Here is a 26,238-nt window from a genome sequence, read left to right on the forward strand (position 1 = left end):
TCAGTCCTCTGTAAGAGTGTTTTCCAAGGCTGGGGAAGGAATCGCCCGAGCCCCAACACTGTCACAATTATTTTTGTTCTTCAATATAAATCAATAGCACCCCCACCTCCATTCAAGCACTGTTTGTCCACAAACACACCACACACTGTCTTTATAAAATACTTTATTGATATACTACAACTGATCTATTGATACTTAGATATACCATGATCAGCATAGGTTTATTTAATCTGGTTTACAATACCTCAAATGGAGATTTTGACATCATAAATGCATAATTATGCTAAAAGATGTACATTTAACAAAGAGCAGGAATGCTGTACATAAAATGTCCAGCAGGTGTCAGTATTCCTAAAGGAGCTGTTAAACAGAGCTTCATGTGATCAGGCTTTTGGCGAATCAGTTGGCCGGAAAGATTCAACACATTCACGGGGCCTCATCACACCATCACTAATATTTGCTCAAACTGATTCACTAATGTTTGCGACCCGCAGTTTACTGATAATTGCGCCGATATTTAACGCAGAAAAAAGTAGGTCTTGTTTTTGGAACAAACTGACTGCACATGCGTGTAGACAACTTATGTAACCTTCCCTAAAACTGACCGCAGCCAGGAGCCTGTTTGTTTCCTACATCTGGCCCCAAATCTTCTTTCCAGCAGCGCCTCTGCAGTGATTTAAACTGTGAGCTTCCCTCTGCAGCTCTCACACACATAAACACACTCAGAAAACTACAACAACGTTGTGCTAACACTCACCCTGCCTCAGCTCAACTCCTGGTCCTGCTCTCTGACTCCAAACAGAGGTTTCTGACTGAAAACAGAGGTTTGCTCCTCCTCTAATTACAGGAACTCCCCAGAGCCCTCACATCCCGTCACAGTGCACTTCCTTCCTGAAGTCCACTCCTGACTCCATCACAGCAGCAGCACCACAATCTCCTGCTCAGACCATCCAACACTGATGAGGAGCAGCGGCCCAGCAACACTAACACTGCCACACAGTTTCAGTGGAGGGTTTTTTCAGTTTTGAGGGTTTCAGCTGCCTCCTCTTAAATATGATGAAGCCAAAATGTTCACCTTTAAGAAACATGAAAAAGGGATAAGAAAATGCTGCCTGTGGTGATCACATGATCCTCAGTCTGCTCTGTAATCAGCTGAGAGCTCAAACAGTCTGATACGGCTGTGTGAACAGAAAAGGACCAACACTTTGTCCTCCACTGTTTACACACCACTTGCAGTCAGGATAAAGCTGTGTGTGTGTGTGTGTGTGTGTGTGTGTGTGTGTGTGTGTGTGTGTGTGTGTGTGTGTGTGTGTGTGTGTGTGTGTGTGTGTGTGTGTTTCCAGCTTCCTGGTTGACTGTAGCACCACAGAAACGAGTCTCTCTCTCGTCATTGGACTTCTGAGCGATTTTAACCTCATTTGAAGGATTTCAGCAGCAGGTTTTGATGTGTCGGAGCTTCCAGACGGCCTTTAAACGCATCATGATGTAAGTGGCTGCAGTGACGCGGACTCAGACACCTGCAGCAGGTGAGCTGCTGCCAACAGGATGTCCTGCTGCTGCGCGGAGCTGCTGGATGGTAAAAATCAAAGGCGTGAATGTAACATCTGCTTTGATTACTCATTAATATTCAAACATCTGTTCATTTTCAATGAGTCACTGATCAAAGGGATTTAATGCAGTTTAAGTTAAACTGATTTACAGCATGTGGCAGCTTCATTTATAGTTATACAGAAAATTATTACTTTATATTCTGCTATTATTAAATGTAATTTAATAATCATGTAGGATTCTGCTTTGCACATTCAGAGGTTTTTATCAGGTCAACTTTAAATAAAAGTGGCTGGGCGTGCACAGGTCAAAGGTCACTGTGTGTCCATGTCCTGCTGCAGGGATCAGGAAGGAGGAGGAGGAGGAGGGCAGGAGGAAGATGGACGTGTCTCTGCTCAGAGAAGAGTACAGGAGCTCCAGAGAGAGGAGGAGGAGGCGCACTCAGGTGCTGCTGTTCAGGACAGGTGAGAGGAAACGCTGCCTGTTTGATTTTTGACCAAAGCTTCTGAAACTCAGTGAAAATCAGCCCGTCAAGTTAAACTGATGCAAACAGGACTTCCTGTACACAATAAAACAGGCAGCATGTGTGCCTTTGTGAAGCTGGATAAATCACTTACTACAAAGTAGAATACTTTAAACCCCTCGACCACGCCTGCTGTGAGGAATGCAATTAGCTTCTTCTGCTGTTGTAAAATGTGAGCTTTTATTTTGAAGATGGAGCATCATAACATCCTGCTGATGTGACTTTTGGAGGATTTCATCTGATGGTTGTGTTTTTATTTTCACTGTAAAACTCGTTTATAACAGGTGAGTCAGTGAATACTGCAGTAACACAGCAGAGGGCGCTGTGTCTCTGAGAGCTAAACTTCACCTGCTGCTCACGTGGATGAACTCAGCTGAGAGAAGCACAGTGAAGAGCTGCTGCTGTGTTCAGGTTTACTGGGAAATAACAGCAATAACATCTGCTGCTGAAAGCTTTCATTTTCTCACCTTCCTGAGCAGGAAACACTGATCAATCATGTGACCTGCTCTCAATAATCTCTGATAACTGAGCGTAAAACGTTTCGTGCTGCTGTTTAAAAAGCACAAATCTGATATTTTCACAGACAAATTCACGCCTGAGGAGCAGAGATTTTTCAGAATACTACTTCCTGTCAGGGTCGATCAGCTGATCGTGTCAGTCCTGGTCTCTCTCTGATGATTGGTCGGTCGTGTTTGCTGTCAGTAAGTCAGGATTTGGTTTCCTCACATTTTGACTTCCGTCTGTAGTGTCGGAGGAGCTGTCAGAGGCCGTCAGCATCGTCCCCGTTGCCCAGGGCCAGACGTCACCATGGGAACCAAACGGCACTACACCACCGGCTGTGACCTTTAACCCCGAACAAATGATCTGTGACCCCTGGCATGTCCACCTGGACCTGCACCGACGCTCCTGCCCAAGAATCATCACCCAGCTGCCAGCATCCTGCCCGGAAACATCCAGGTCAGTCGTTCTCTGTAGGAGGATTTCCATCAGTGATGTAACCCTGAGAGCTGAGGGCCGCCCCCCAGGACCTGCTGGAGGAACACAGAAGGACCTCTTTCTGCTGAGATCTCAGTTCCTTCATGTTTCTGTCCTCACAGTTTGTTCTCTCTGCTTCTCTTTGGTGATTGTGAAGCTTCAGTTTGTAGAAAAACGTTCCAGCGCTGCTGTTGTTGTTTCCCTCTGCAGACGTTCCTGCTCGTCCTCCTCGGAGGCCGGCGGCTCCCAGCAAGAGTCCGGGTGCAGGAAGCTCTCCGGTTCTCTGAGCAGCTTCACAGAAACGTCTCCCTGCTGCACCTTCATCACCACACGAGAGGAAGAAGATCCAGACCCTGCATCCTTCAGAGGCTCCGAGATGGTTCAGGCTCTGCTTTCTCCTAACTCCTCTCTGTGCACTGTTTCAGAGGGATGCTCCACCCCCATCACTGCCTCCATGGTGTCCTCACCCAGCACCTCCACCACCAACCTGCACCAGGACCAGGAGGAGAACCATTCTGCAGAGAAGAAGACCAGTAACAGTGTCCTGGAGGGAAGGAGCTCCAGGAAATTCTCAGCCCCGGCTCTCAGGTTAGCCAGGCAGCTGAGCGTAGGGGGGGCGGCATCATCCTCCCAGATCTACTACCCGTTCCCCAGCAGGAGGACGCCGAGGATCTCCGAGGCTGCCAGGAGGCTGGGGATGTACTCGACCTTCTGAGGAGGGCCGGGTTCAGCAGCGAGTCGTAGATGGGGAGCCCCACACGGACCAATCCGAATAAATCACAAGAACCAGAATCCGAGTTTTCCTCAGAGACCCGTCAGATGTTCAGCATCTCCTGACAGAGCCACAGATGTTTTTATACAGTTTGTATCTCTGCCTCTCCATCCTTCTCTGAGGATAATTATTAGCCACAGTTATAGATGCTGCTTTATGTCAGCGGGTCACTGAAGGTTCAGCAGCTCCATTTTAATCAGCAGACCTTCAGCTCTGTCATTGTTCTGCTTGTAAACGTCTTCCTGGGTCGTCTTCCATGAATCAGGGTTTCACAGCAATCACACACTGAATGAGTAAATCCCAAAATAACACAAACGCAGCGTGAAGCAGCTGCACTTCCTGTTAAATCTGTGAAAATGTGTTCATATCAGAAGAAACGTCTTCATTTCCTCTTTGTTCTTCGTCTCTCAGAGACCTAAAGGCAGGAGTGCTCACCTCTTTTTCTGTAGCTCTGACTTCCCTCTGCTCAGCATTTTAAATCTCATTTAAAAATCATAAATTTTGTTTTTATTGAACACAAAATTATTCTGGTTTTGACAGAATCAAAGTGCTCACTACTGAGTGAGTAAAAAAACTTCTTATGTAGACAAAAATGTGTGTGACCATGAAAATTATCAATGCAATAAATGTTGAACCCCAGAGTTTGGATTTGTCTTATTAGCAGGGTTATAATAGTTTGGGATTTTACATTATTGTTTAGGTTTAGTTAGTTTTCAGAGTGGTTTTGCTCGTTTTTATTAGTTTTTATTTTAGGTTTAATGCTTAGTTTTAGTTTAGTTTCGTTAGTTTCAGTATTAGTTTTAGTATTTTCATACTTTGTCAGGTGCAAGATTCAAGGCACAAAAGCAACTATTGTGTAATAAAAACTCAACAAAAGATCCCGTTTAAAGAAATATATTCAAAAACCAACTGTTCACAGGCAGCAGCACTACGTGCTGAATGTGTGTGACATTAAGGACACACATGAACATCAACAGGGAGAAACAAAGAAAAACATGAACTCCAAAACTCAATAAATTCTACAATAAACTCCACAATAAAGTTCAGCATCAGTGCAGCAGATTAATAACACCTACATGTGGTGTTTGACAAAAACAAACTCTTTGAAGGAGTCAAAGCTCAAATCCAGCTGCATCCTGATGTTCTCACCACCTGAAGCTGTTTCTGGTTTGGAGCCAGCTTGGTTAGATGCTCGCTGATTAGACTTGCAGGGTCTTTGTACATAACCTACGGAAGTGTCCGACCTCATGTCCGCATTTATGCTTGTGTAGCTGGATTGTGTGTTAATTACCTTGTGGTCGTGTGCAGGTGTTTTATATGCGGTGCAGGCTGGGACTCTTTTTGGTCCTCGCTCTTTGTGCTCAGTTTTTTGGCTGCAAACATATTTGTTCCTGTTTTTTCACTTCCTTCATTCCCTCGAGTCCATTCCGACAGTTTCAGCAGCTCCCTCCAGGAATTTGCTGACATTTGTGAGTCCTTATATTGATGCTTTGATTATTATTCCTGATTGTTATTCTCTGACTGATAAAGTAGCCGGAAACGCACAACAACTAAACAGATTAATCACATTGTTGTGGCTGCGTGGACCCAACGAGTAGTCACATTTCTCCAGAGGTGAACCTCAGGTTACGTCGGTTCAGAGCGATTCTGCCGCTTTCTCGTGCAAACGTACGCACACAGCTGCCCGACGGCGCTCCCAGCTTAAACTTGGTTTTTAAATAAAATGACAAACAAGTTAGTTTTAGTTAGTTATCGTTTTTTCCTTTTAATTGTAGTTTTTATTTATTTCAGTTACCAACAATATTTTTTCAATTTCAGTTTTCGTTGTTTTGTTTGTATTTGTTAATTATAATAACCCTGGTTATTAGATTTTCTTTCAAAATTATTTTCTTATGATTAAATTTGATCATTATGCATTTTACCTTATTTTGAATCATTATTTTTTTTATTTAATTTTGCACCACTTATTTTAATTTATAGTATTTATTTTATTAGCTTAAATTATTTTATTTTTATTTAATATAATTTAATGCATTATAATAATAATATATTATATAATAATAGATTTTAACACTTTAGTTTTAATTGTTTTGTATTCTATTCTTAAAAACATTAATAGGATTATTTAAGTTGTGTCATTGCTTTATGAATTATTTGTAATTTTTATCATTTTTATTTTGTTTGTAATTTTGTTTAATTTCTTTATGTTATTTCACGTTTTTTATGATTTTAGATAGCATTATATTTCATGTTGTTTCATGCATTTTAGCCCTGCTGAAGGCGGAAGATCTGGCCGGGGTTTGCCCCGCCCCTCACCCAGCAGCGAGGATTTGTCTCCACCGCCATGACTCTGAAAAGAAGAAACGGAAGGAAATGGATGGCTAATTGAATTGAATTGAATTTAAAGAAAACACACAAGAACTTGTTTGACCCTCGTGTGTGACCGTCCGGCAGGATCGAAGATCGTCTATTGACATGAAAACGCCTGTCTCCGCCATGACGCAGGCGCGGCGCCACGACCTGTGTTCCGCGGAGGTCGGCTCCGCCAGCGGATCCTGGCGCCTGCGCAGAGTGAGCGCTCTGTCCCTCCTCGGCTCCTCCTTCCCAGAAACGCCTGATTCACGTAAACAACAGCAGTTTCCACTGAGCTATCGCGGCTCTTTCACGTCTCTTCAGACCGATAGGCTCTTCTCGTCGCAGTGAGGTACCTCTCCGAGCAGCTGTGGTCGCGCGGACCTGTCCGTATGCAGATGTTAGCTCGAGTTCAGATCACTTGGTGCTGATCTCAGCCTGCTGTCGTCATTTCTCTCTTTAAGCTTGGTGTTTGAGATCAGCTGGGAGCAGCTTCCGGTCCCTCAGGCAGCGGGAGACACCTGGCAGGTTAGTGCTTTAGGTGATGAGTTACCTTTAACATTTGACCTTTGGTTTGTTTATAGCGCTGCTGTGTGGAGCCTACATTTCCCATCATGCAGCTCTGACGTTTCTTCAGTCAGCGGTGACGTCCTCAGACCAGACTGAAGCAGCTGTTTGACTGTGACATGTATTCATTTAAATGAAGTTGTGTTACTGACAGCAGTGTAAGCAGCGCTGTGACATCAGAGTCATTCTGCAGTCACGAGGCTCAAACAAACTCTGCAGGGGTCACAACAAGGGTTCATCTGGGCGTTGAACTCGGGACCTTTCACACCAGCAGTGAGAATCGTACCCTCAGCTTTGGCTGCTTTTACTTTACTAGCTTAACCATCAGCAGGGACACGCGAGCAGCCAGAATAAGACTGCAGAAACCAGCCTGGAGGAGCTGGGACTCCTCTGAGTGTGTCCCAGCTCCGCCCTCTCAGCTGATTTTAGCTATAATAGAGATCCTCGTGGATTTGTTCCAGCCTGGAGTCCATCCGTGTGACTCGTTTTACTGATTTACGTCTTCCAGAGTCGATGGCGGAGCAGAACACAGAGGCGAAGCTGAAGAACCTCCTGAAGCAGGAGAAGATCCAGCTGTGGAACCCCCCCTACACCGAGCAGGACCAGCAGCCGGGCCAGCAGCACATGCAGGTGAGAGCAGGGGGGGCGGGGCTGACACTGCTGTCACCGCGAGAAGATCAAATAAAGTTAATAAGATCATTTAATCAAGTCCTAAAATGTTATTGAACAAATAATTCACACAAATAAACGTATACGAGCCCCGCCAAATAAAGCCTTCATTAAAGAGTAAATAGAGTTTTTCTTTATTGTTAGAGCTAAAGCTTTCTACTGTGTTTCATTTAAAGCCAGACAAGCATGTCAAACTAAAAACAGCATAAATGGGTTAAATTAAATTGAAAAGACAAGAAATAAATTTTATTTGTTGAACTCATTTCTGAGAATACTCAGAATCAGGACACAGATGCAGCTAAAAGCCACAGAGCATTTCTGTTTGGAGCGCGCTCAGTGCTGTTTCTTTTTTACCACATCAGGAGCTGGCGGAGCGCTACGCCCCCCTGGTGTGCCTGCCTGTGTCGGAGGTAGGGGGCGCTCTGGAGTCGATCCGAGCTCAGGCGGTGAAGAGAGGCAAAGGAAACCAAACATTCAGGGAGACGAACGTGGCGACGCTGGAGCTGCTGCTGCCCCGAGATGCCAAGAAGGTAACGAAGGCAGAGGAGGACGCAGGAACCTTACCGCTTTCCTCTGTCTGACCTTTGACCCCAGCTCTTTCACACCTTAGTTTTTGTTTTAGTAGTGAGGAAGCATGAGCCACAGAAGATAAAGTCAGAACAGCAGAGGGGGAGTAAAAATATCTGTAGCTAGGCCCTCCTAACACCACAGCATCATCACATGACCCAGAATGCTTTGCTCTCCTGAGACGGAGGGAAAAATAACTACAGCTCTGTTTGTTTCCAGGATCCAAAGGTGAAGACTTACCTGGAGACGAGGCTGGACATGTCGGTGCAGCAGGTGGTGGACAGGTACTTGCACTACAGCACAGGCTGATGGTGTGTTATTTCCACTGCTTAGACTTAGACTGTGTGTGTGTGTGTGTGTGTGTGTGTGTGTGTGTGTGTGTGCTGCAGGATCGCAGAGGAGCACGGTCTCAGAAACATCAAGCTGATCCTGAATGGGAGGACTCTGTCTGCAGGTCGGTGCAGCTGCAGTCAGTCAGGTCTTCTTCTCAGTGCAGAGCGTGACGTGTTGATGTGTACTGTGTTCCTGTCAGAGCGGCGTCTGGACGAGCAGGGCGTGAAGAACCACAGCAAGATGATGGTGCTGAAGGTCAGCGACGCCGAGCTGAAGCAACAGCTGACGGAGGAGGAGGAGGAGAAGAGGAACCAGGAGGAGAGCATCCAGAGGACCCAGAAAGGCTTCCAGATCCTGTCTGAGAGAGGTGCAGCTAACAAAGCTAACGTTAGAAATGCTGCTCAGAGGCACAGAGGACGGTTCAAAACAACCTTTATTCAGATGGTTCATGCTGGAGATTCTCGAAGACAGCAGGGTTGATTTAAGCTGGGGTTCTGTCATGTGTTCTCTCCGTCAGATGGCAGCGAGGACCCGGACACCACCCCGTTCCTGGAGATCGCCGACCAGAAGGGAAACCCGCTGAAGATCCCCCACAAGGAGAAGAAGGTGGAGTGTGCTTTGAATCAGGGATCAGTTTGTCCTTCCAGGGTTTTGGTTCATGAGCAGCTCATGTTTCATATGGAGACTCACACAGCAGGGGGCGCTGCAGCTCACCTGTGCAACGTGTGTGTGTGTGTGTGTGTGTGTGTGTGTTTAGGCTCTGATCCTGGCCATGGGTTTCCATGAGAAGGGTCGCGCTCTGATGAAGAGGAAGCAGTACGATAACGCGCTGTGTCACCTGCTGCAGGCTGACCAGCAGTTCAGGTACGAGCGAGCTGATTGGCTCTGAGTCACAGGATGGACGTCACGGCTCTCACTGAAGATAAAAAATCTGACAGCTGTGATTTTTGTCTCAGATCCTCAGATCAGAGCGTAGCTGATGTTTCTGTAAATGAGCAGGAAAAACTGATCTGAGAGCAGCGTGACAGAATCACACCGTTACATCAGAGATCAGTGAAACTTCATCCATTCATATGATTAAAGACTTTAAACATTCACGTCTGACTAAAACTGTATTTATGAGACAGGAAGTCACTGTGTGTGCACCAGCCTTTCAGAATAAAGTTCCAAAGTGTTTCTAAAGAAGAAGAAGGAGGTTTTTCTGCACATTCAGCTGCTGCATGTCATTAATGAAAGGTTAAACTCCTCTGTGTGTGTGTGTGTGTGTGTGTGTGTGTGTGTGTGTGCAGTAAGTGTGGCTCGGCCCTGCTCAGCTCGGTGGATAACTACGCCGTGCTGCAGCTGGACATCGTGTGGTGTTACTGGGCTCTGGAGGCGCTGTCCTGCCTGGACGACGGCCGGAGCCGCCTGCAGAGAGCCGAGGACTGTTTCCTGCGCTGTTACGGAGTGCAGCAGGAGAGGCTGCTCATGATCAAGGTACACACACACACACCACACACACACACACCCCTCCTCTCACTTTGTGTGCAGGTGAGCCTCTGATGCCAGTTAGCATTAAGGATGGACCTGAGAGAGAGAGCAGGTTAATCGTTTAACACCAGGCGATTGCTGCTCAAGCGCTGGTTTCCTGCCCTTACTAGTCGCGAACAGCTGGATAAGATGTATCATGGCTGAGTCAGCTGATCAAAGTTCTTTTGATCAGCTGGCTTTTTACTGTAACTCCACGACCGTGCGCTCTATCTGAATAATTCATGCTGAAAACTAACCACATGTTAGATCTGGTCTGTATAACACTGAGCCACCAGAAAAAATCCAGTTCATTATTTACATTATTTAATTGTGTGTGTGTGTGTGTGTGTGTGTGTGTGTGTGTGTGTGTGTGTGTGTGTGTGTGTGTGTGTGTGTTGCCAGGGGAACACGGGCAGAGAGGAGGTGCTGTTCCTCCGGCTGTACCTCCTTCAGAGTCTCCTCTCCTACATCGAAGGAAACGACTCTCAGGCCCGACTGCTGCTCTCCAAAGTGAGTCGGGATCAGGCTCGGTGCTCTGATTCAGCTCCCAGAGCAGCTCTGCATCAGTCACAGTTCAAAATAATCCTTCTGTGTCTTAACCTGGGCCTTGGTGCAGCTCAGCTCATCCTGTCTGAATGCTGAGAAGTTAAAGTTGTGTGTGTGACGTGGTCAGAGTTCAGAGGGACTGAGCGGCTGTGTGTTTCAGGTGGAGTCTCTGTACGCACGCCTCAGTCCGGACTCAGAGAAGATGGCTCAGCTGATGGCTCTGGGCTTCACCGAGAGAGAAGCTCGGCTGGGACTCCGAGCCTGTGGGGGGGACCTGCAGGAGGCCGCCATCCACATCAGCACCGGCCGACAGGTAACGCACACCTGACGGGACGTCCTCGAGTTCATTACAGACACAAAGTTTGTGAAAATGTGTTTTAAGAAGAAAAGTGTGTGTCTGAGTTTGATCTGCTGGCTGCAGAGCTGAGAGGTCCTGATTTAACCTGAGAGACTCAGACATCAGCAAATCGTTCAGAGAAGCTGGAGCTGTTCGCAGAAGATCTGTGTTTTCTCTCATTAATCAGAGAAATTCACCTCACCGGTGTCACGGCTCTTGTTGTTGTTCTCTTTGAACATCCCAATAAAGTTTTTGTTCTCTGTTTGGATCAGGAGCGAGAGGAGCTGAAGCAGAGGGAGAGGCAGAAGAGGAGGACGAGGATGGAGGCCATCTCCACCCTCGCAGAGCTCGGATTCTCCCGGAGCGACGCCGCCCGCGCCCTGCACCACGCTGACGGGAACGTGGACAGAGCCTACGCCGTCAGTAACCCCGCCTCTGGGTGCAGGTCTTACAGGTGGAGCTTTCACTGATCTCATCTTTTCCTCCTTTGTGTCGTCCTCAGATCCTGTTGGACTCCAGTCACGCTGCCCAGGCGACCAATAACAACACAGAGGGCGGGGTCAGTCCGGAGAAGGTGGAGCAGGTATGTGCAGGTGGCTCACACCTAAATATTGAAACCTAACTGATGCATGGTCAATAAACCAGACCAAGCATCTGCAGGAAAACTGGGGGGCGGGGTTTTCTCTCTGCCTCCAGCTGTTTCCCTCCAGCTGTTCTGTCTGTGTCCCTCCAGCTGCTGTATTTGGGTTTCGAGCGGGACTCGGCCGAAGCGGCTCTCAGATTGACAGGTGGAGACGTTCAGTCAGCGACGCAGCTACTCCTGGACAACCAGGGCGTCCTCTCGCCAGAGCTGCTGTCCCCACCCTCCACGTCCTCCTCCTCTTCCTCCCCCTCCTCGGAGGAGCCCAGCACCTCCTCCAGTTCCCCAGGTAACAGCACTGTAAACAAACGATGTAAGGCAGATGGGAAAACTTCTCTTCAGCTTTGTTCTGAAGCTTAGTGATGATGATGATGATGATGATGATGATGATGATGATGAACCACCCGCAGCATTCAGAGCAGGTTTGATCTTCATCAGTCACCATGGAAACAGGACAGGAGTTTAAGTTGTGCTCCTCATGATGTCACACAGACCCGCAGTGTTTACAATAGAATCAAAGAGCTTAAAGACAAATAGAAAAAAGTTTTTATTAAGAAAGAACTCGAATCACACAAAAAGCTGCTTTTTAAAAGACGAACTGTGTGTCTGAACCTGCAGAGGACAGCGAGCTGGTGAACGAGGTGCTGGAGGACATCGCCCACCACGAGGAGGACTACCTGGACCTGACGCTGGAGGAGGAGAACGAGCTCATCGCCGCCATGAAGGCCTACCTGTGCCGCGAGCCCACCCAAACTGTGTGACGCGCTCAGGTCTGGGTGGAGAGTGTGGACGATGCGATGAAGACACACACACACACGTACGTCCTGGTGGTTGGTGTGTGATGCTCAGCGATGTGCAAAAGTGGAGCGAGTAACGACTCCATCCGTTCAGCAATAACTCAGCTTCCTGCAGCTCAAGGACTCTCAGTGTGATCAGTTTAATCCGTGAATTCAGCGCTTGTGACGAGGTTTGATCCAAGTCTTGTTTTCAGTTCTTTGAATCAGTTCTTTTAATCAGTCGAGTTTCAGTTCTTTGAATCAGTTCTTTGAATCAGAGTGGGCTGTTTAGTTTGTGATCTGAGGAGATTTTCTGTTCATTCATTTGTTCTGATGGAACCAATAAAAACAAAATGAAGCTTTTCTCTCAGTTTGTTGTTCTGAAAACATGAAATCCACAAAGTCAGGAGAAAAGAGTTTAAAGTTGATTAGTGATGATGAGTGGAGGTGTAGGATGGGATTTGGGAGGTGGAGGAACCCAAAGCTTCAATGCAGCAGTGAAAAATAAGCTTTTCCCTCCTGCTGCATGTGCACAGCTGTTTTCCAACATCTGGCCAGTGTAAAGGTGGAATTTGGAAAGTATGGATCCCACACTGCCCCAGTCCAGCTGTGACCTGAGTCACAGGAAATGCTCCTTCAGTTTGGGAGCATTTACAGCTGCAGCAGCACTTGTGTTGCTATGATTTAAACTCATCACACTTTCTTCTTTGGGCACTTTGTAAAGCCAGTGAGAGCCACAAAGCCCAATGGGTCCTGTCTAAACAAAAAGAGCAGTTAACAATAATAAAAAAAACCTTAAATTTCCACATCATTAATCAGCACAGTGGTGGTGCAGTGGTTAGCACTGTGGCCTCACAGCAGAGCGTCCTGGGTTTGAATCCACCAGCCGGTTGTGGAGCTTGTGCTCTCTGGGTACTCCGGTGTCCTCCCAAAGTCCAGTTTGTTACTGATGGTGTGAGTGTCTGTCAGTCTTTCTGAACGGACAGTTTGGAACACATTTGTTGAGCTCTTGTTTGCATCTGAAATTCCCGTATCCTGTTCACATGCCGAAGGATCCTAAACTCCATCGACTGCGGCCTCCGCTGGAAGGACCTCCAGCTCTGTGGCTAATAAGCAAAAAATTTGTCTTGGTATCATCATCATCTTTATTGTTATTCATGTAATTTCTGAATAAATCAGCCTCATGTAAGTTTACCATGACTCATTCTTCTGAGTTCATCAAATATGAAACTCTTAAATCATAATCAAAAGAAAAGATGAAGAAATTCAATCCACATAAATTGGGATGGCTCAGGAGGCAGAGCAGGTCATCTACTCATTGGAGGGTTGTTGGTTTGATTCCTGGCTGCTTCAGTCTGCATGCCAAAGTATCCTTGGGCAAGATACTGAATCCTGAGTTGCTCTTCAATGCAACTGCTGGGGATGATGTATATGTATATGTCGGACATGTTGTATAAAGTAGAAAAGTGCTAAATAAGAAATGGTCCATTTACACCCCAAACTAGAAACAATCAAGGTCCAAACTGGCCTCGTTAGCTTTAATCAAGTTTTAAAACAAACAGATGCTGAGCATCTGTATTTAAAGTGCTGGTGTAGCTTTATTTAGTGTTACAGTGTGCTTCAGTGAAGCTGCTACACCTCCTTTCACTGCAGGATCAGATTCATGCAGCTCTTCCAACTCTCACAAAGGCCTCAGAGAACCTGCAGAAGGTCCCAGAAACATGGACGGAACCTCGGAGCAAACCTGCGACAGAAAATCGAAGGCGCCGGTTCTTCTCTGAGCTCAGAGGAAAGCTGTGCTGATGTGACGTTTGTGGCTTAATGGTGTTAAAAACAGCTCATTAATAAAGGAAAGCTGTGCAGGAAAGGATTCACTGGAGAGAAACCATACTGCTGTGAGTGGGAGAAGGAGGCATGCATCTATGAGGAGGTGCAGCAGAGAGAAACCCCCCTGCTGAAACAATAATCTGCAGGCTTCGTTAGCACATATAAGAGAAGAGGAAAGAAATCTGAGAGCAAACCTGGAAACGTTCAGACCTGAAGGAGTGTGGTTCAGAGTGCAGAGGAGGCAGACTGTAATGTCACATAGTCCAGAACATTTAAGCTGCACCTTTCTTCTCCTCCCCAAGCTCGTAATCTACCCAAATAGCCCAGTATTTGTATGATACTTCTTTAATTGCACGCTCCCACACACAAGGCTGAAAACTAACTTCATCGACATTTACAGGGAATTACTCTTAGATAGAGCCAATATCAATAACTTCATGTACTTAACAGATAGTTGCAGACCAAAGTATTCCTTCAGATTTTCTATTATACTTTAAACATAAAGTGGGCATCAAACTGCACTCAGTGTGTCGGCTCAAAGGTCTGAACTGTGTGCTGATCTGACAGCGAGGACCTGCTGTGTTCGTTATTCTCTGCGTTCACACTGTGACTTATTCATAAAGTAACTCAGGCTCAGATGATAGTTTTTATTGTTACAGCAGGAATAAAAACCTGATTGTGTGCCAGCTTCAGTGAAGTGTGACCACACAAATCAACACACACACAGTGTTTGATAAAAAACCTGTTTTCTTATTTTAGTCTGAGTTTATTTATCGTACATGATTACAGTCACAGGTGAGGGGAGCCCATCGAGGGTCGGAGGTCAGGGGGGTTTAGAAGTAGTTGACGATTCTGCGGATGGACTGGATGTTGGGGTTCTGGGCCTGCCACTCGTTATGGCTGCAGTAGTCTCCACGCTCCACGATATACATGCGGCCACGGAAGTTTGGCTCCTCGTACATCACCCAGCTGGACGCAGAGAAAGGAAGGAAGAGAGGTGGAGTTAGAGCGAGGACCTATAAACCTGTCAGAAGATGCTTCTTCTTATCGTGATGTTTGAATATCTTTAGATTCTGCTCTTTAAAAAAAGCACACTGTATTTAATGTTGGGCCCTGTGGTCACGCTAGCAGATTAGCTTTAAGCAAAATGCTAACAGATCTTAGCTTAGGTTCTTAGCATGCTAATATTAGCACTAAACAAAAGCCAAGTTGAGGCTGAAAGAGAACAAACTAGGTCTAATAAGTCTAGTGGGATTCATCCTCAGGGGAACATGAACGTGTAAGGAAAATCCTTCCAGTTAAAGTTTGAATGCCTCGTCAATCAAACCAGAAATCAGTCAAAGCCAGCACCTTTCATCCCTGTGTCATCTTTTAGGTTCATCCTGCATACAGTTTTATGGTAACTGATCCAAATGATTGTTGAGCTATTTTCAAATCTGAACCAAAAGAAACTGATGAACCGACAGCTGTACACAGCTGTGGGGTCATCCTCTGAGGAGCAGGAATATGTCCTGCAGCTGACCATTAGTTTACACTTTACTTATTTTTGTTTCCAAGTTTGGAATTTTGTCCTAACACTAAAGAGAAAAGGTTACCAGAGTTCTCTGGTTTGTATCCTGTGGAGAGCAGGAACATCAGCATTAAAAATAGCTGGAATACTTTGATGTTCTTCTCAAAGTGAAACCAGCAGAGAGGTGAATGAGGAACTCACGCTCCGTCTCCGTAGACCTTCACAGAGTTGATGCAGTTCTTGGAGAAGCCGCGGCTCTGCAGGAAGGGACAGTCGTCGCAGATCTCCACGCACTGACCGGAGAAGTTACAGCCCTCGAACAGCTCGATGCGGTAGTGCTCGCCGTGCTGACGGACAGACAAACAGGAAGACGGGCAGCAGAGAACGCGAGGAAGTTAGAATCTGACAACAACAACTACATCACAGCCCGGACGGAGCAGCTGTGCAGGTTCACCATGGAGGAAAAGACTTCAGGTAGAAACTCTAGTTTTGCTCAGTCTTTCACTAAAACAAGGAAAAAACATATTTGACACGTTTCCGCTGCTGAAAATGTTCAAAGATTAACAAACTCCTCCAGATTCATCCTCTGAGGACCAGGAACATAATTAAAACCAGACATTCACTTTTTTTGAGTTTAAGGGGTTCGTCATGGGGAAATTTGGGCTCCTTGACAGTAAATAACTGAAACCCCCAGGGGTGTTTACCATGCGGATGGGTTTGCAGGATCCCATGTGATCGTTGTGGGAGTTCCACCTCTGGAATTCTGGGTATTCGCCGTGCTCCAGGATGTACTGCTGGCCCTTGAAGTCGGGGTGGTCGTAGCAGATCCAGGCTCCGCTCTCCACACGGATTGAGTTCACCCTGAAAAGACAGAGCAGAGGCTCCAGATGTTACCCTCCAGAGGTGTGTGTTCATGCAATCGTTACATTTACTGTGAAAACAGCAGGAGGTTTAACCATTTACAGGGAAACGACTGGAATGATCCGGATTGGGAACTTTTTAAAATCTTTTCAGCACAATCACCTGCAGCACTCGAGCAAACTCATCAGTGTTGATGACCTACAGGTAAAAAGGAGGCACTTACACCTGTTCATCCTGACCATGATGCTGTCATTAGCCTCATGCTCTCCTGAGATGGAGAATGGCACGAGGCTGAACATCCTACAAAAATATCTTTAAAAAACAGTAAATGACGCTTGAATTTCAGGAGCTAAAAGCAGAAATTGTTTGCAAAGTGAGAGAAACAGTTAAAGGTGCGATCTGTAATTCCTCTCTGCATGCTTTATGAAGCTTTCACCACCAGGGGGCAGCATTCTCCACTGAGGTCTTTCCACATGTGTGCTGCTGTGCTTCTTTAAGCTTTTTAGCTCCACCCCCTTTCCTCCTGACACTTTGCTTTTTCCCAGACTACCCCTGCATAATAATCTGCTCATCATACACTGACACACAGCGCCATCTTGTGGCACAGAGTGGTGTCAGATGAAAAAATGTAGCTGAATTAAAACAGTTGTTAAATTTCTTTCGATCAGCTGATCAATCAAAGACTGATTAAAGGTCTGCAGCTGCTCTGACTCACGTTCAGGTTCAGGCGGTAAAAGCAGAACTAAGTTACCTGTTCATGAAGCCGCGGTCCTGGAAGTTATCACAGTCACCTCTGACCTCCAGCTTCCTGCCGGTGAAGCACTTCCCCTCATAAAAAGTAATCTGCAGAGCAAACACAGTCACTGAGCTGGACGTCTTCACGTTCAGTAAAACATTAATTAAAGTTATACATCAAGCACAGCAGAAAGTTCCTGTCTGAAATGTTCTCGTAGCCTCTGGACGGTTTAAAGGGTTTCGATGTTTGAAGTTCACCTCACAGAAATGTTTCCGCTCGAGCTCGCTGAGTTTAGGATTCCTTCGTTTCCGTCCTTCCTCAGTTGTGTTATATAAGTTACATTTCTGAGTCAGTGCTGGGAAGTAACTGAGTACTTTTACTCAGCTCTAAGCTGAGCCTCGGCTCAGAGGACGGTTTAAGAGGAGAGGAAGTAAATCCAGGAGAGTGAACTCAACCTAAAAATCTGTTCATTGGTTTTATTACAGCCACGACGTCCTCAGGTTTACTTCAGGTGAGCATAAAGTGGAAGCTTTAAAAACCAAACACCAAACTTTAACCAACAAACTGTTTCACTCAGAAATGAAACTTTGAGTTTAGAATAAACTGAAAATGATGATTTATTGTCATTTATTTGTGTTGTTTTTGTGTCTTTAAAACCTCCTGCTGCTGCGTTTGGAGAACTTCACACCAAACATTCAAAGATCGAGACATTTAAAGGAGAACGCGTTACATTTCAGCTTCATCTACAGAACAGCACCCGCTCAGAAAGAAAAGTTAAAATGATCCACATCAGTCTGTGGGCTCACCTTTCCGGAGTACTGCGACATTTTTGCCCACTGGATGTCGTCCAACCTGGCCCACAACCACACACACAGTGTAACAGAGAAAAAGTTGGACACCCCAATATATACGACAGGGGGGCAAGCGAGGGGGGGGCCAGGCCGAGGGCCGGGCCGCACGGACAAAAGAGTGAGCTTTAAAGGTTTCTGCTGCCTCTGCGCTTTCCCTTCATCCCGACCTGTCTGCTGATTCTGCTGTGTGTGTGTGTGTGTGTGTGTGTGTGTGTGTGTGTGTGTGGGCTCAATAGAAAGTGCTTGGCCGCAGCTTTGCAGCTCAATGATCTTGCACATGCCACGTTTCTACAGCGAGACAAACAGGCTGCAGTCAGAGGGCCCAGGCGGAAGTACTCCCATCCCTCACTGCAGTAAAAGTACTCATAAAAGTACTCTGCATTACTCAGAGGAGTCCTGCACTGACACAGCTGTGAGTTTTAGAAATGTGAGCATATGGTGCAGGAAGCTGTGACTGCTGTCAGATACTGCTGTAAGAGCTTTAACCAGGAAAAATGAGTAAATCATGAAATGTTAAACCTTCTACTGTTTCTACTCATATTTTTAAAGTGAAGCGTGATACGTTCCTTTTACCCTGAGCAGAAACACCTCCGTCTGTCCGTCTGCTGCAGATAACCTCTGCATCACTCGGAGCCCAAACAGACTGAACCCGAGCAGCTGTAAGAAAGTCATCAGCGACATTAAAAATGTGTTTGCTTGCAGCTGTACAGGAGAGTTTCAGCACAGCAGAGGAGGAGGCGGCTGACTTTTGTTGTACTGGTTGTTCTTTCTGGTGTTTTTTTCCTCCTCCTGTCTCCTGTCCTCTGTATTTCCACTTCCTGTTTTATTTTGGTTCCCAGCATCTCTCCTGTGCCTCGTCTTTATTGTTACCCCTGGTCTCCCGATGGTTGGCAGGTTTCCCTGCCCCGCCCTCACCTGTGTGGCTGTGAGACTCGTCTGTCTACCTTATGTTTAAGTTTTATTTATCCTGCATGCTCTCACCTGACACAGGTGGGCCGATCAGAGGAGGTTTCTGAAAAACCACACAGCTGGTTTTTGTCGGAGTTCACAGCAGCAGGGTATACACTTCATCACAGATCTTTTACTGGTTGTAGTTTCCATCAAGCTCAGTGGAGATATTCAGGTTCTTCTGGGCCCAGGCCTCCAGAACAAAATCAAAGATCCTCTGCTTTTACACAGGACGCTTTTTATCCAGCACTGCTGAATAAAAATAACCATACTCATATTCAGGCTGTGAAACTGGCTGCTGGGAGCTGCTGTGGTGGCCTTCTTGTACAGCTATGACCTGAACAACTCCACCTTATAAAGACATGAACTTTTCTGTGGACCAAACTGTAGACGTCTTTTCTGTTGGAATAAAACGTGTTGATGAACTGCAGCTGTAGCCTTGAAGTGATTGTGGCCTTCAGGCCTGAAGCTGCTGACTCCTGGACTGAGGCTGCCCTCTGCTGGTCACACCGGTCCCAGCACTGAGAGAATAACCACAGCAGACCTGCAACTAAAACTCCATAAATGGACCAGATGATCAACAAACAGATCAGCAAAAGTTGCCATTTCAAGGATCCCACATGTGAACCTGATGGATTTCTCTGTCCTGAGGGACAGCAGCTTAAACATCTTTAGACTGTGAGTCTGGTACTGTTCTTTTAATCCATCCATCCACTTATCCCGTTCAGGGTCGCGGGGGGGCTGGAGCCTATCCCAGCTGTCATAGGGCGAGAGGCGGGGTACACCCTGAACAGGTCGCCAGCCTGTCACAGGGCCAACACAGAGACAAACAACCTTTCACACTCACTCTCATTCACACCTATGGGCAATTTAGAGTAGCCAATTAACCTAACCCCAGTAAGTGCATGTCTTTGGACTGTGGGAGGAAACCCACGCAAGCACGGGGAGAACACGCAAACTCCACACAGCGAGAGGAAGAGGCCTGGGCCAAGGTGGAATCGAACCCAGGCCTTCCAGATGGAAGCTGTGAGGCAGCAGTGCTAACCACCATGCCACCGTGCTGCTCTGGTCTTTTAATATTTAGTGAAAATATTCTCAAACCAAACACCTGTCAGGTAACCCTGCATTATTTACAGTCAGTTTGGTATTTACTGCAAACTGGCTTTTGTCCCCTGAGCTTAACCTCTATGGCAACAAGTCCATAGAGTCCAAGGCAACACAAGCAGCAACAAGGCAACACAAGCAACCTGGTAAAATGCACCCGGGCTCAAGCAGATTCAACAACACCTCCCCTGTTCAACTGCTCGTTAGCACAAATATGTCATCAGCCAATCACACAGCAGCAGATCTCTGGGAGAAAATGCCTTGTTGAAGTCAGAGATGAATGGAGAGACTGCTTCAGGCTGACAGGAAGGCAACAAGAACTCAAATAACCACTCGTTATAACCGAGGTCTGCAGAAGAGCATCTCTGAACGCACAGCAGCAGCAGAAGAGCACACCTGGTGTCAGCTGAGAACAAACCAAGGCTGCAGTTCACACAAGTTTAGTGTGAACAGCATGAAAGTATGGATCTTTGGCAGGATAACACCCCATGCCACAGAGCTGAGATCATCTCAGACTGGTTTCGTGAGTTCTCCACAGTCACAAATCTCAGTCCAGTAGAGCACCTTTGGGACGTGGTGGGAGATCCTCTTCATGGATGTTCTTCCAACAAATCTGCAGCAGCTGTGTGACGCTGTCTTGGCAGCTTGGACCAACATCTCTGAGGGTCAGGTTTGTACAAAATACCCTTCAGAAACTTATCAGGTCCTTCATCATCCTCAGCCTCAGTAAAGACACATGGAGCAGACTTTAGCCAAACAACAGAACACAACTTTAATGGGAACAATCATAAAAACATAAACAGTTCTTTGTTACATATAAAAAGAATTTTTTAATATAGAAGAGGGGTCAGGTGAGAGGAGTTCAGGTAGCAGCTTCAGTGTCACGGAGAGGACAAACAGGATGTGGATCAAACGGAGCACAGCCATGCATCCTTTCTCTGCTCTCTCACTTTAATCAGGCTACAAAGCCAGCAGGAAATCTGTGTTCTGAAAATAAATCATCCACTCTGAGGAAGAATTCATGCTTTAACAAATCTTCAGTCCTACTGAAAGTTAAACAGTAATGCTCAATAACTGTATTTAATAAAATCTGTTTTCTTAAAGTCTGGATGCGTGTTTTCATGAAGGAGCACCTTTCAGTCCCAGACTTCCTCCTGGCTCTGTGCAGATGTTCTGGAAGTCTACAGTTCACAGTTCAGCTGGGAAACATCTGCACAGAGTCAGCAGGAGGCGATCCTGAGGCTTCCTGCCCACCCTGCTGTTCCCCGACGGGGGCGGAGCTCTCAGGATCAGGAGCTCTGATGGAGCCTGGTGGGACGTGTCTGAGGAATCGAACATGGAGGCTAATGCTAACGGGTCGCTTCTGCCCGTGGTGGACAGTGATGGGGTCGGTCGGTGTGGCGGGTATTAGGAGCTACATCACAGAGCAGGGCGTCCGACCCTGCGGCTGGCCAGCCTCCATCTTCTCCACCTCCAGGATCATCCTCCTGAACACCTCCACGGCCGTCTGCAAGGAGGCAGCGGGGAAAAGGGGTCAGACGAGCAGGCGGTGACCTCACAGGTCACCTTTCTTTGTCCTCACCTGGTTTTCTTTGGCTGAAGACTCGAGGAAGACGGCGTTCCACGACTCGGCCAGAGCTTTCCCCTCCTCGAAGCTGATCACTCTGCACAGCAACACAACAACAACACAAGTCTTCAAGCCTCTATGTTTCACCTCAATCACAGACGAAGGAGCAGCTCCCAGAGAACCCAGGGCCTCAAAGTGCTTCATACAACACACACACACACACACACACACACACACACACACACACACACACACACACACACACACACACACACACACACACACTCTTTTTTCTAACATTCACAGCCTCCATCACTGCAGATGTTTAATTTTTAGATGAGACTTTCTCACAGAGGCATCTTTTTGCCACTGAGACGTTTTTTTATAATTCTGATTTAAGATGTAACTTCTTTTTAAAATGAGGCCTTTTCTCTGATGGACTATTAAACTCGTTCTCTTGGGTCTTTTCTGTCTACAGTCAGTTTTCTTCTTCTGCATATTTGAGCTGTTTTTACTGCGTCTCCTGCTTCTTTCACCACTACATAAAACGTGTTTCTCGTCTTTTCTCTCTCTTCACTGCTGTGATTTATTTCTCTTCCTTTGCAGCCTTTCGCTCATGTACCCTGCTCCTCTGCTGTTTTCGCCTCCCTCGTTCCTCCTCAGCTCCTCCTCGTGTCCACCCGGCCTCACCTTTCTGCTGTAAAAGCTTTTTTCTCGCAGCTGTAATTGGATCAGAGAGGCTGCAGAGATACTGCACACACACTGGGTCAATAATGGGAGCTGCAGTCCAATCAGAGGCAAACTTCAAACTGCCGCAGTGTGTGTGTGTGTATGTGTGTGTGTGTGTGTGCGTGTGTGTGTGTGTGTGTGTGCTTGCCTTTCTATGTCTGTGTGGACAGTTTCCAGTGTGAAACCACCACAGTGGGGACATTTTGAAGCTTGAACTTTGGAGCAAGAAGTGACCTTATTTTGATAAGAAGGTGAAGGGTTATCAGTGTGCATCCACAGACTGTGTGGGAGCATCACACACACACACACACACACACACACACACACACACACACACACACACACACACACACACACACACACACACACACACACACACACACACAAACTGCTAATCAGTAAGAGCCAATCAAAATCCCAGAATTTAATTTCAGCCAAACTGGAGCTCCGCCTTCTTGGACGGTCTGTTAGCCGAAGCACACAGCAGCCATATTATTGGTCAGCTAACTGCATTAAACAGCAGCACATGGTACAGAGGTCCAGTTCAGGGACTCCAGTCAGCTGACATTTTAGCGGGGACTGACTCACTGTTGGAGCCTCAAGTGGACATCAGAGGAACTGCAGCTCGGGTGCTTCAGTGATTCCCAGCAGAGGTCGATGCTCAGCTCAGATGTGGTTTTGGTGTTCGGCTCAGGATGATTAAAGGCTGGGATTAGCGCCTCAGGTTAGCCTGCTGTGATGCAGGAAGTCTGTGTTCAGAGTATTATATCAGTATGAATATGACAGGATATTTTTTTGGAAACGTGGTTTGAAAAGTGAGTTATTTCAGTGGCTGCAGGCATGTGAGAGCACTTTGTTGCTTTTCTGCTTTGAGTCCAGACAAATTTTAGCCTTTCAGAGCCTTTGAGAACACTGTGGATCCGGTTCCAGTCTGAAAGCTGGGACTGTGCTTCAGTCCGGACAGAAAAGGCTTTTTTCCTGTCTGATTGGGACTCATCAGCTCTGATCACATGACCCTTCTCCAGAAGACAATAAGACATCAGCCTTTGCTTCCAGTGGTTAATCCAGAACATGCAGTAAAACGCTGCATCGCCCTGACGCTGCCTCCATGCAGAGGTGGACTGAATCTGTTAATATGCGCTCAGATTGTGTTAGAGAGTGTTATTGTTAGGAGTGTGCACATATCCCTGTTGTCACGTTTCCTGCAGACAGTGTTGCATTGTGGGTTGTTTTCAGCATTAACGCTGCCTTGCTGAAGGCCGTGATCACGTCAGTGAGAGTCTGCAGGCTCAGATGAACTAATCTGGGTTTGAAGGATTCACTCCAGCGATGAGTGTCACAGTGTTTCCTGCCCTCTCTCACAAACAGCTGTGACCTTTCAGAGCTAAAAACATTGAGCCGCCTTTTGCTCTGGAAACCTTTAAAACACATTAATTATGTAAAGCCTGCTGCGGCGAGATAAGGCGCCTTACCTCTCCATGTGCAAGTCCTTCTTGTTCCCCACTAAAATGATCGGTACTCTGGAGGGAGACAGAGAGAAGACGACTGTTAATCCCTGAGCTCGGTCTGACAGGAGGAGGCAGTGTTACTGATACACAACACTGCAACACAAACACTCAGGCTTCACCTCCAAACCTACATGTGACTGCTGCTGCTCACTTTGGGAGGCTTTCAGAGGCTTGATTAAGGGTGTAGACTGAGTTTAGGGTTCAGGTTCAGTGTGTGTGTGTGTGTGTGTGTGTGTGTACGTACTGCACGTTTCCCACCATGTCCAGCAGCTTCTCGTGGATCACTCTGACCACCTCAAAACTGCAGAGACACAGAAGATCAAAGCAGAGTTCCCATGAATAAGAACAGCTCAGCACACCTGTAAGCTTACCTGTGGGGGTGTCAGATGCACACGAATGAACAACCTGGATTTTGGTTGTTCAGTTTCCTGTGGTCAGTTTCACCTCCTGTCTCTGTAAGCTCCACCCTGGCCCATATCAGCCTCACCTGTGTGTAACCTGTCACACCTGTTAACCTATGTAGCTCTTCCTGTTTGTCAGATTGTTCTCACAGTGAGCTCTCCATCCAGTCCCTCACCTTTTTTCCTCGTCTATGACCTTTGCCCTGCCCTTTGATTCCAAACATCAGTTTTAGAGGAAGTCGAACAGTAAAGTGCAGCAGGTGCAGCGGTTCTGTCAGCTGACTGAGATCCAGCACTGAGGAGGCTGCTGGTTTAATGAGATCTACCTTTGCTAACAGTAAGCACAAAGGAGGTGGTCCATCCTCACCTTTTGTAGGACGTTACGGAGTAGATGAGGATGTAACCGTTGACATCGATGGTGTAACTCTGAGGAAAGATGGAGTACTCGTCCTGCAACACACACAGGTACACACAAAGGGACACACACATTGTTCCAGCATGAGGAGCTGACGTTTACATGGGGGTTACCTGACGACGACCTCACCTGACCGGCTGTGTCCACCAGCTGCAGGTTGTACTCCTGACCGTTCACCGTCATCATCTTTGTAAACGCTGAGGCAGAGTCGTGACGTTAGAGACGTGTGACGTAACACAAACACTGAAACTGTGACAGGATGGTCGGACTCACTGTTCTCTATGGTGGGGTCGTACGAGTCCACAAACTGGCCCTCCACAAACTGGATGGTGAGAGAAGACTTCCCTGAAACACACACACACACACACACACAGTGTACACACAATAACAAGAGCACAGATGCTGCTCTGCTCATATCTGCAGCTTAGTTAGATGAAGACACAGCTGAGCTCCAGCAGTTCGATAAGCAGGTAAGAAAACGAGGGATCGGATCACAATTTCCAAATTCATGTTTTATTCAGTCAGACCTGAAATCTGAGACCATGAAGTCATCAGGAGAGCTGAGCAGGAGGTCCTGCACGATCAGACCACACAGGAGCTGAGAGAGGAACCCAAACCTGCAGATCTGGGTTTCACAGTTAACGGGAGTCCCTGATCTGGACCTCTGGACTGTGTTTGTGCTGTTGGAGCATTTTTAATGCAGTTATCTGACCAACAATATGGCTATTGTGCACTTCAACCATCCAAGAAAAAGATCCTGGGATTTATTGTATTGTTTATTATTCACTGAGAAAAATTAAATAATTTAAGTGCAGTTTGTGTTAAATTTCCATTATTCTCATGGGAATACAACTGTTTAGTGTGACTCTAATGTGTGCAAGTGTGTGAAGCTCTTGTGTCAGTCTCAGCTGAAACTCCTGCATCACCTGTCGGAATGCTTGCAGCATCAGGACCACATCTGTCTCAGCATCTGATTGGCTGTCAGAGACCCAATCCCCACCTGAAACCAACTGAGGATGCTGAGGGTGAGGATGCTGAGGGTGCTGAGGGCGAGCATGAAGCTGAGGGTGAGGATGCTGAGGGTGAGGATGCTGAGGGTGCTGAGGGTGAGGATGCTGAGGGTGCTGAGGGGAAGCATGAAGCTGAGGGTGAGGATGCTGAGGGTGCTGAGGGCGAGCATTAAGCTGAGGGTGAGGATGCTGAGGGTGAGGATGCTGAGGGTGCTGAGGGGAAGCGGGAAGCATGAAGCTGAGGGTGAGGATGCTGAGGGTGAGGATGAAGCTGTTTTAGATGTTAGTGGAGCAGCAGCAGCTCTCTGGCTCCAGATGCTGCGGGAGAGGACAGAGTGTCCAAATCTTCCCGCAGGTCCACTGACAGCAGCAGCGTGGCCGCGTGGCGTGAATCGCTGGTTATTTCCGGCAGGTAGGAAGACGGAGAGGACTTACCCACTGATCTGTAGCCCAGCACGGCAATCTTCCGAGATTTTGGCTGCGGCATGGTCTGATTTCAGCATGCAGACCGCGGACAGAACGTCAGAGCCTCCGCATCCTCTCTGCCGGAGCCGCCCGTACGCAGTGTAGCGTTGATGGACTGCCCACGCCGATTGGCCCCGCAGACGCTCGGGGGCGGGCCATCGTCCAAAGCGTGCATTTCGATTGGTTAAAAAC

General features: G+C 47.0%; 5 protein-coding genes across 7 annotated transcripts in view; 2 read left to right on the forward strand and 3 right to left on the reverse strand.

Moving 5' to 3' along the window:
• Positions 1–26,238, reverse strand: part of LOC115799318 (NACHT, LRR and PYD domains-containing protein 12-like) — a 652,446-nt gene that overhangs the window by 11,857 nt on the left and 614,351 nt on the right. The window lies entirely within an intron of this gene.
• LOC115799343 (uncharacterized) lies at positions 1,363–4,167 on the forward strand. Its single transcript, XM_030756453.1, has 4 exons — positions 1,363–1,576; positions 1,890–2,012; positions 2,818–3,028; positions 3,257–4,167. Exons 1-4 carry the CDS (start codon positions 1,546–1,548, stop codon positions 3,759–3,761), a joined length of 870 nt encoding a protein of 289 aa, XP_030612313.1. The 5' UTR covers positions 1,363–1,545; the 3' UTR covers positions 3,762–4,167.
• Positions 6,378–12,477, forward strand: nub1 (negative regulator of ubiquitin-like proteins 1). Of its 3 annotated transcripts, XM_030756434.1 has the most exons (16): positions 6,378–6,522; positions 6,635–6,698; positions 7,246–7,367; positions 7,769–7,936; positions 8,193–8,257; positions 8,363–8,427; positions 8,506–8,673; positions 8,824–8,912; positions 9,064–9,170; positions 9,596–9,782; positions 10,218–10,325; positions 10,522–10,674; positions 10,971–11,117; positions 11,201–11,281; positions 11,432–11,627; positions 11,957–12,477. In XM_030756434.1, the coding sequence occupies exons 3-16, from the start codon at positions 7,251–7,253 to the stop codon at positions 12,097–12,099; spliced, it is 1,794 nt and encodes a 597-aa protein (XP_030612294.1). In that variant the 5' UTR covers positions 6,378–6,522; positions 6,635–6,698; positions 7,246–7,250; the 3' UTR covers positions 12,100–12,477. The 3 variants fall into 3 exon arrangements, with proteins under 3 accessions (XP_030612294.1, XP_030612293.1, XP_030612295.1); XM_030756433.1 differs by having other exon boundaries at positions 6,384–6,698; XM_030756435.1 differs by lacking the exons at positions 6,378–6,522; positions 6,635–6,698 and having other exon boundaries at positions 6,773–7,367.
• On the reverse strand, positions 14,685–17,951 carry crygn2 (crystallin, gamma N2). Its single transcript, XM_030756459.1, has 5 exons — positions 17,855–17,951; positions 17,064–17,155; positions 16,156–16,312; positions 15,653–15,798; positions 14,685–14,910 (listed from the first exon to the last, which is right to left on the reverse strand). Exons 1-5 carry the CDS (start codon positions 17,873–17,875, stop codon positions 14,775–14,777), a joined length of 552 nt encoding a protein of 183 aa, XP_030612319.1. The 5' UTR covers positions 17,876–17,951; the 3' UTR covers positions 14,685–14,774.
• LOC115799345 (GTP-binding protein Rheb-like) lies at positions 20,711–26,154 on the reverse strand. Its single transcript, XM_030756458.1, has 8 exons — positions 26,017–26,154; positions 24,845–24,916; positions 24,701–24,768; positions 24,524–24,606; positions 24,000–24,056; positions 23,720–23,767; positions 21,534–21,615; positions 20,711–21,458 (listed from the first exon to the last, which is right to left on the reverse strand). Exons 1-8 carry the CDS (start codon positions 26,066–26,068, stop codon positions 21,366–21,368), a joined length of 555 nt encoding a protein of 184 aa, XP_030612318.1. The 5' UTR covers positions 26,069–26,154; the 3' UTR covers positions 20,711–21,365.

This window comes from Archocentrus centrarchus, chromosome 20, assembly GCF_007364275.1.
Source record: "Archocentrus centrarchus isolate MPI-CPG fArcCen1 chromosome 20, fArcCen1, whole genome shotgun sequence".
Lineage (NCBI taxonomy): Eukaryota > Metazoa > Chordata > Actinopteri > Cichliformes > Cichlidae > Archocentrus > Archocentrus centrarchus.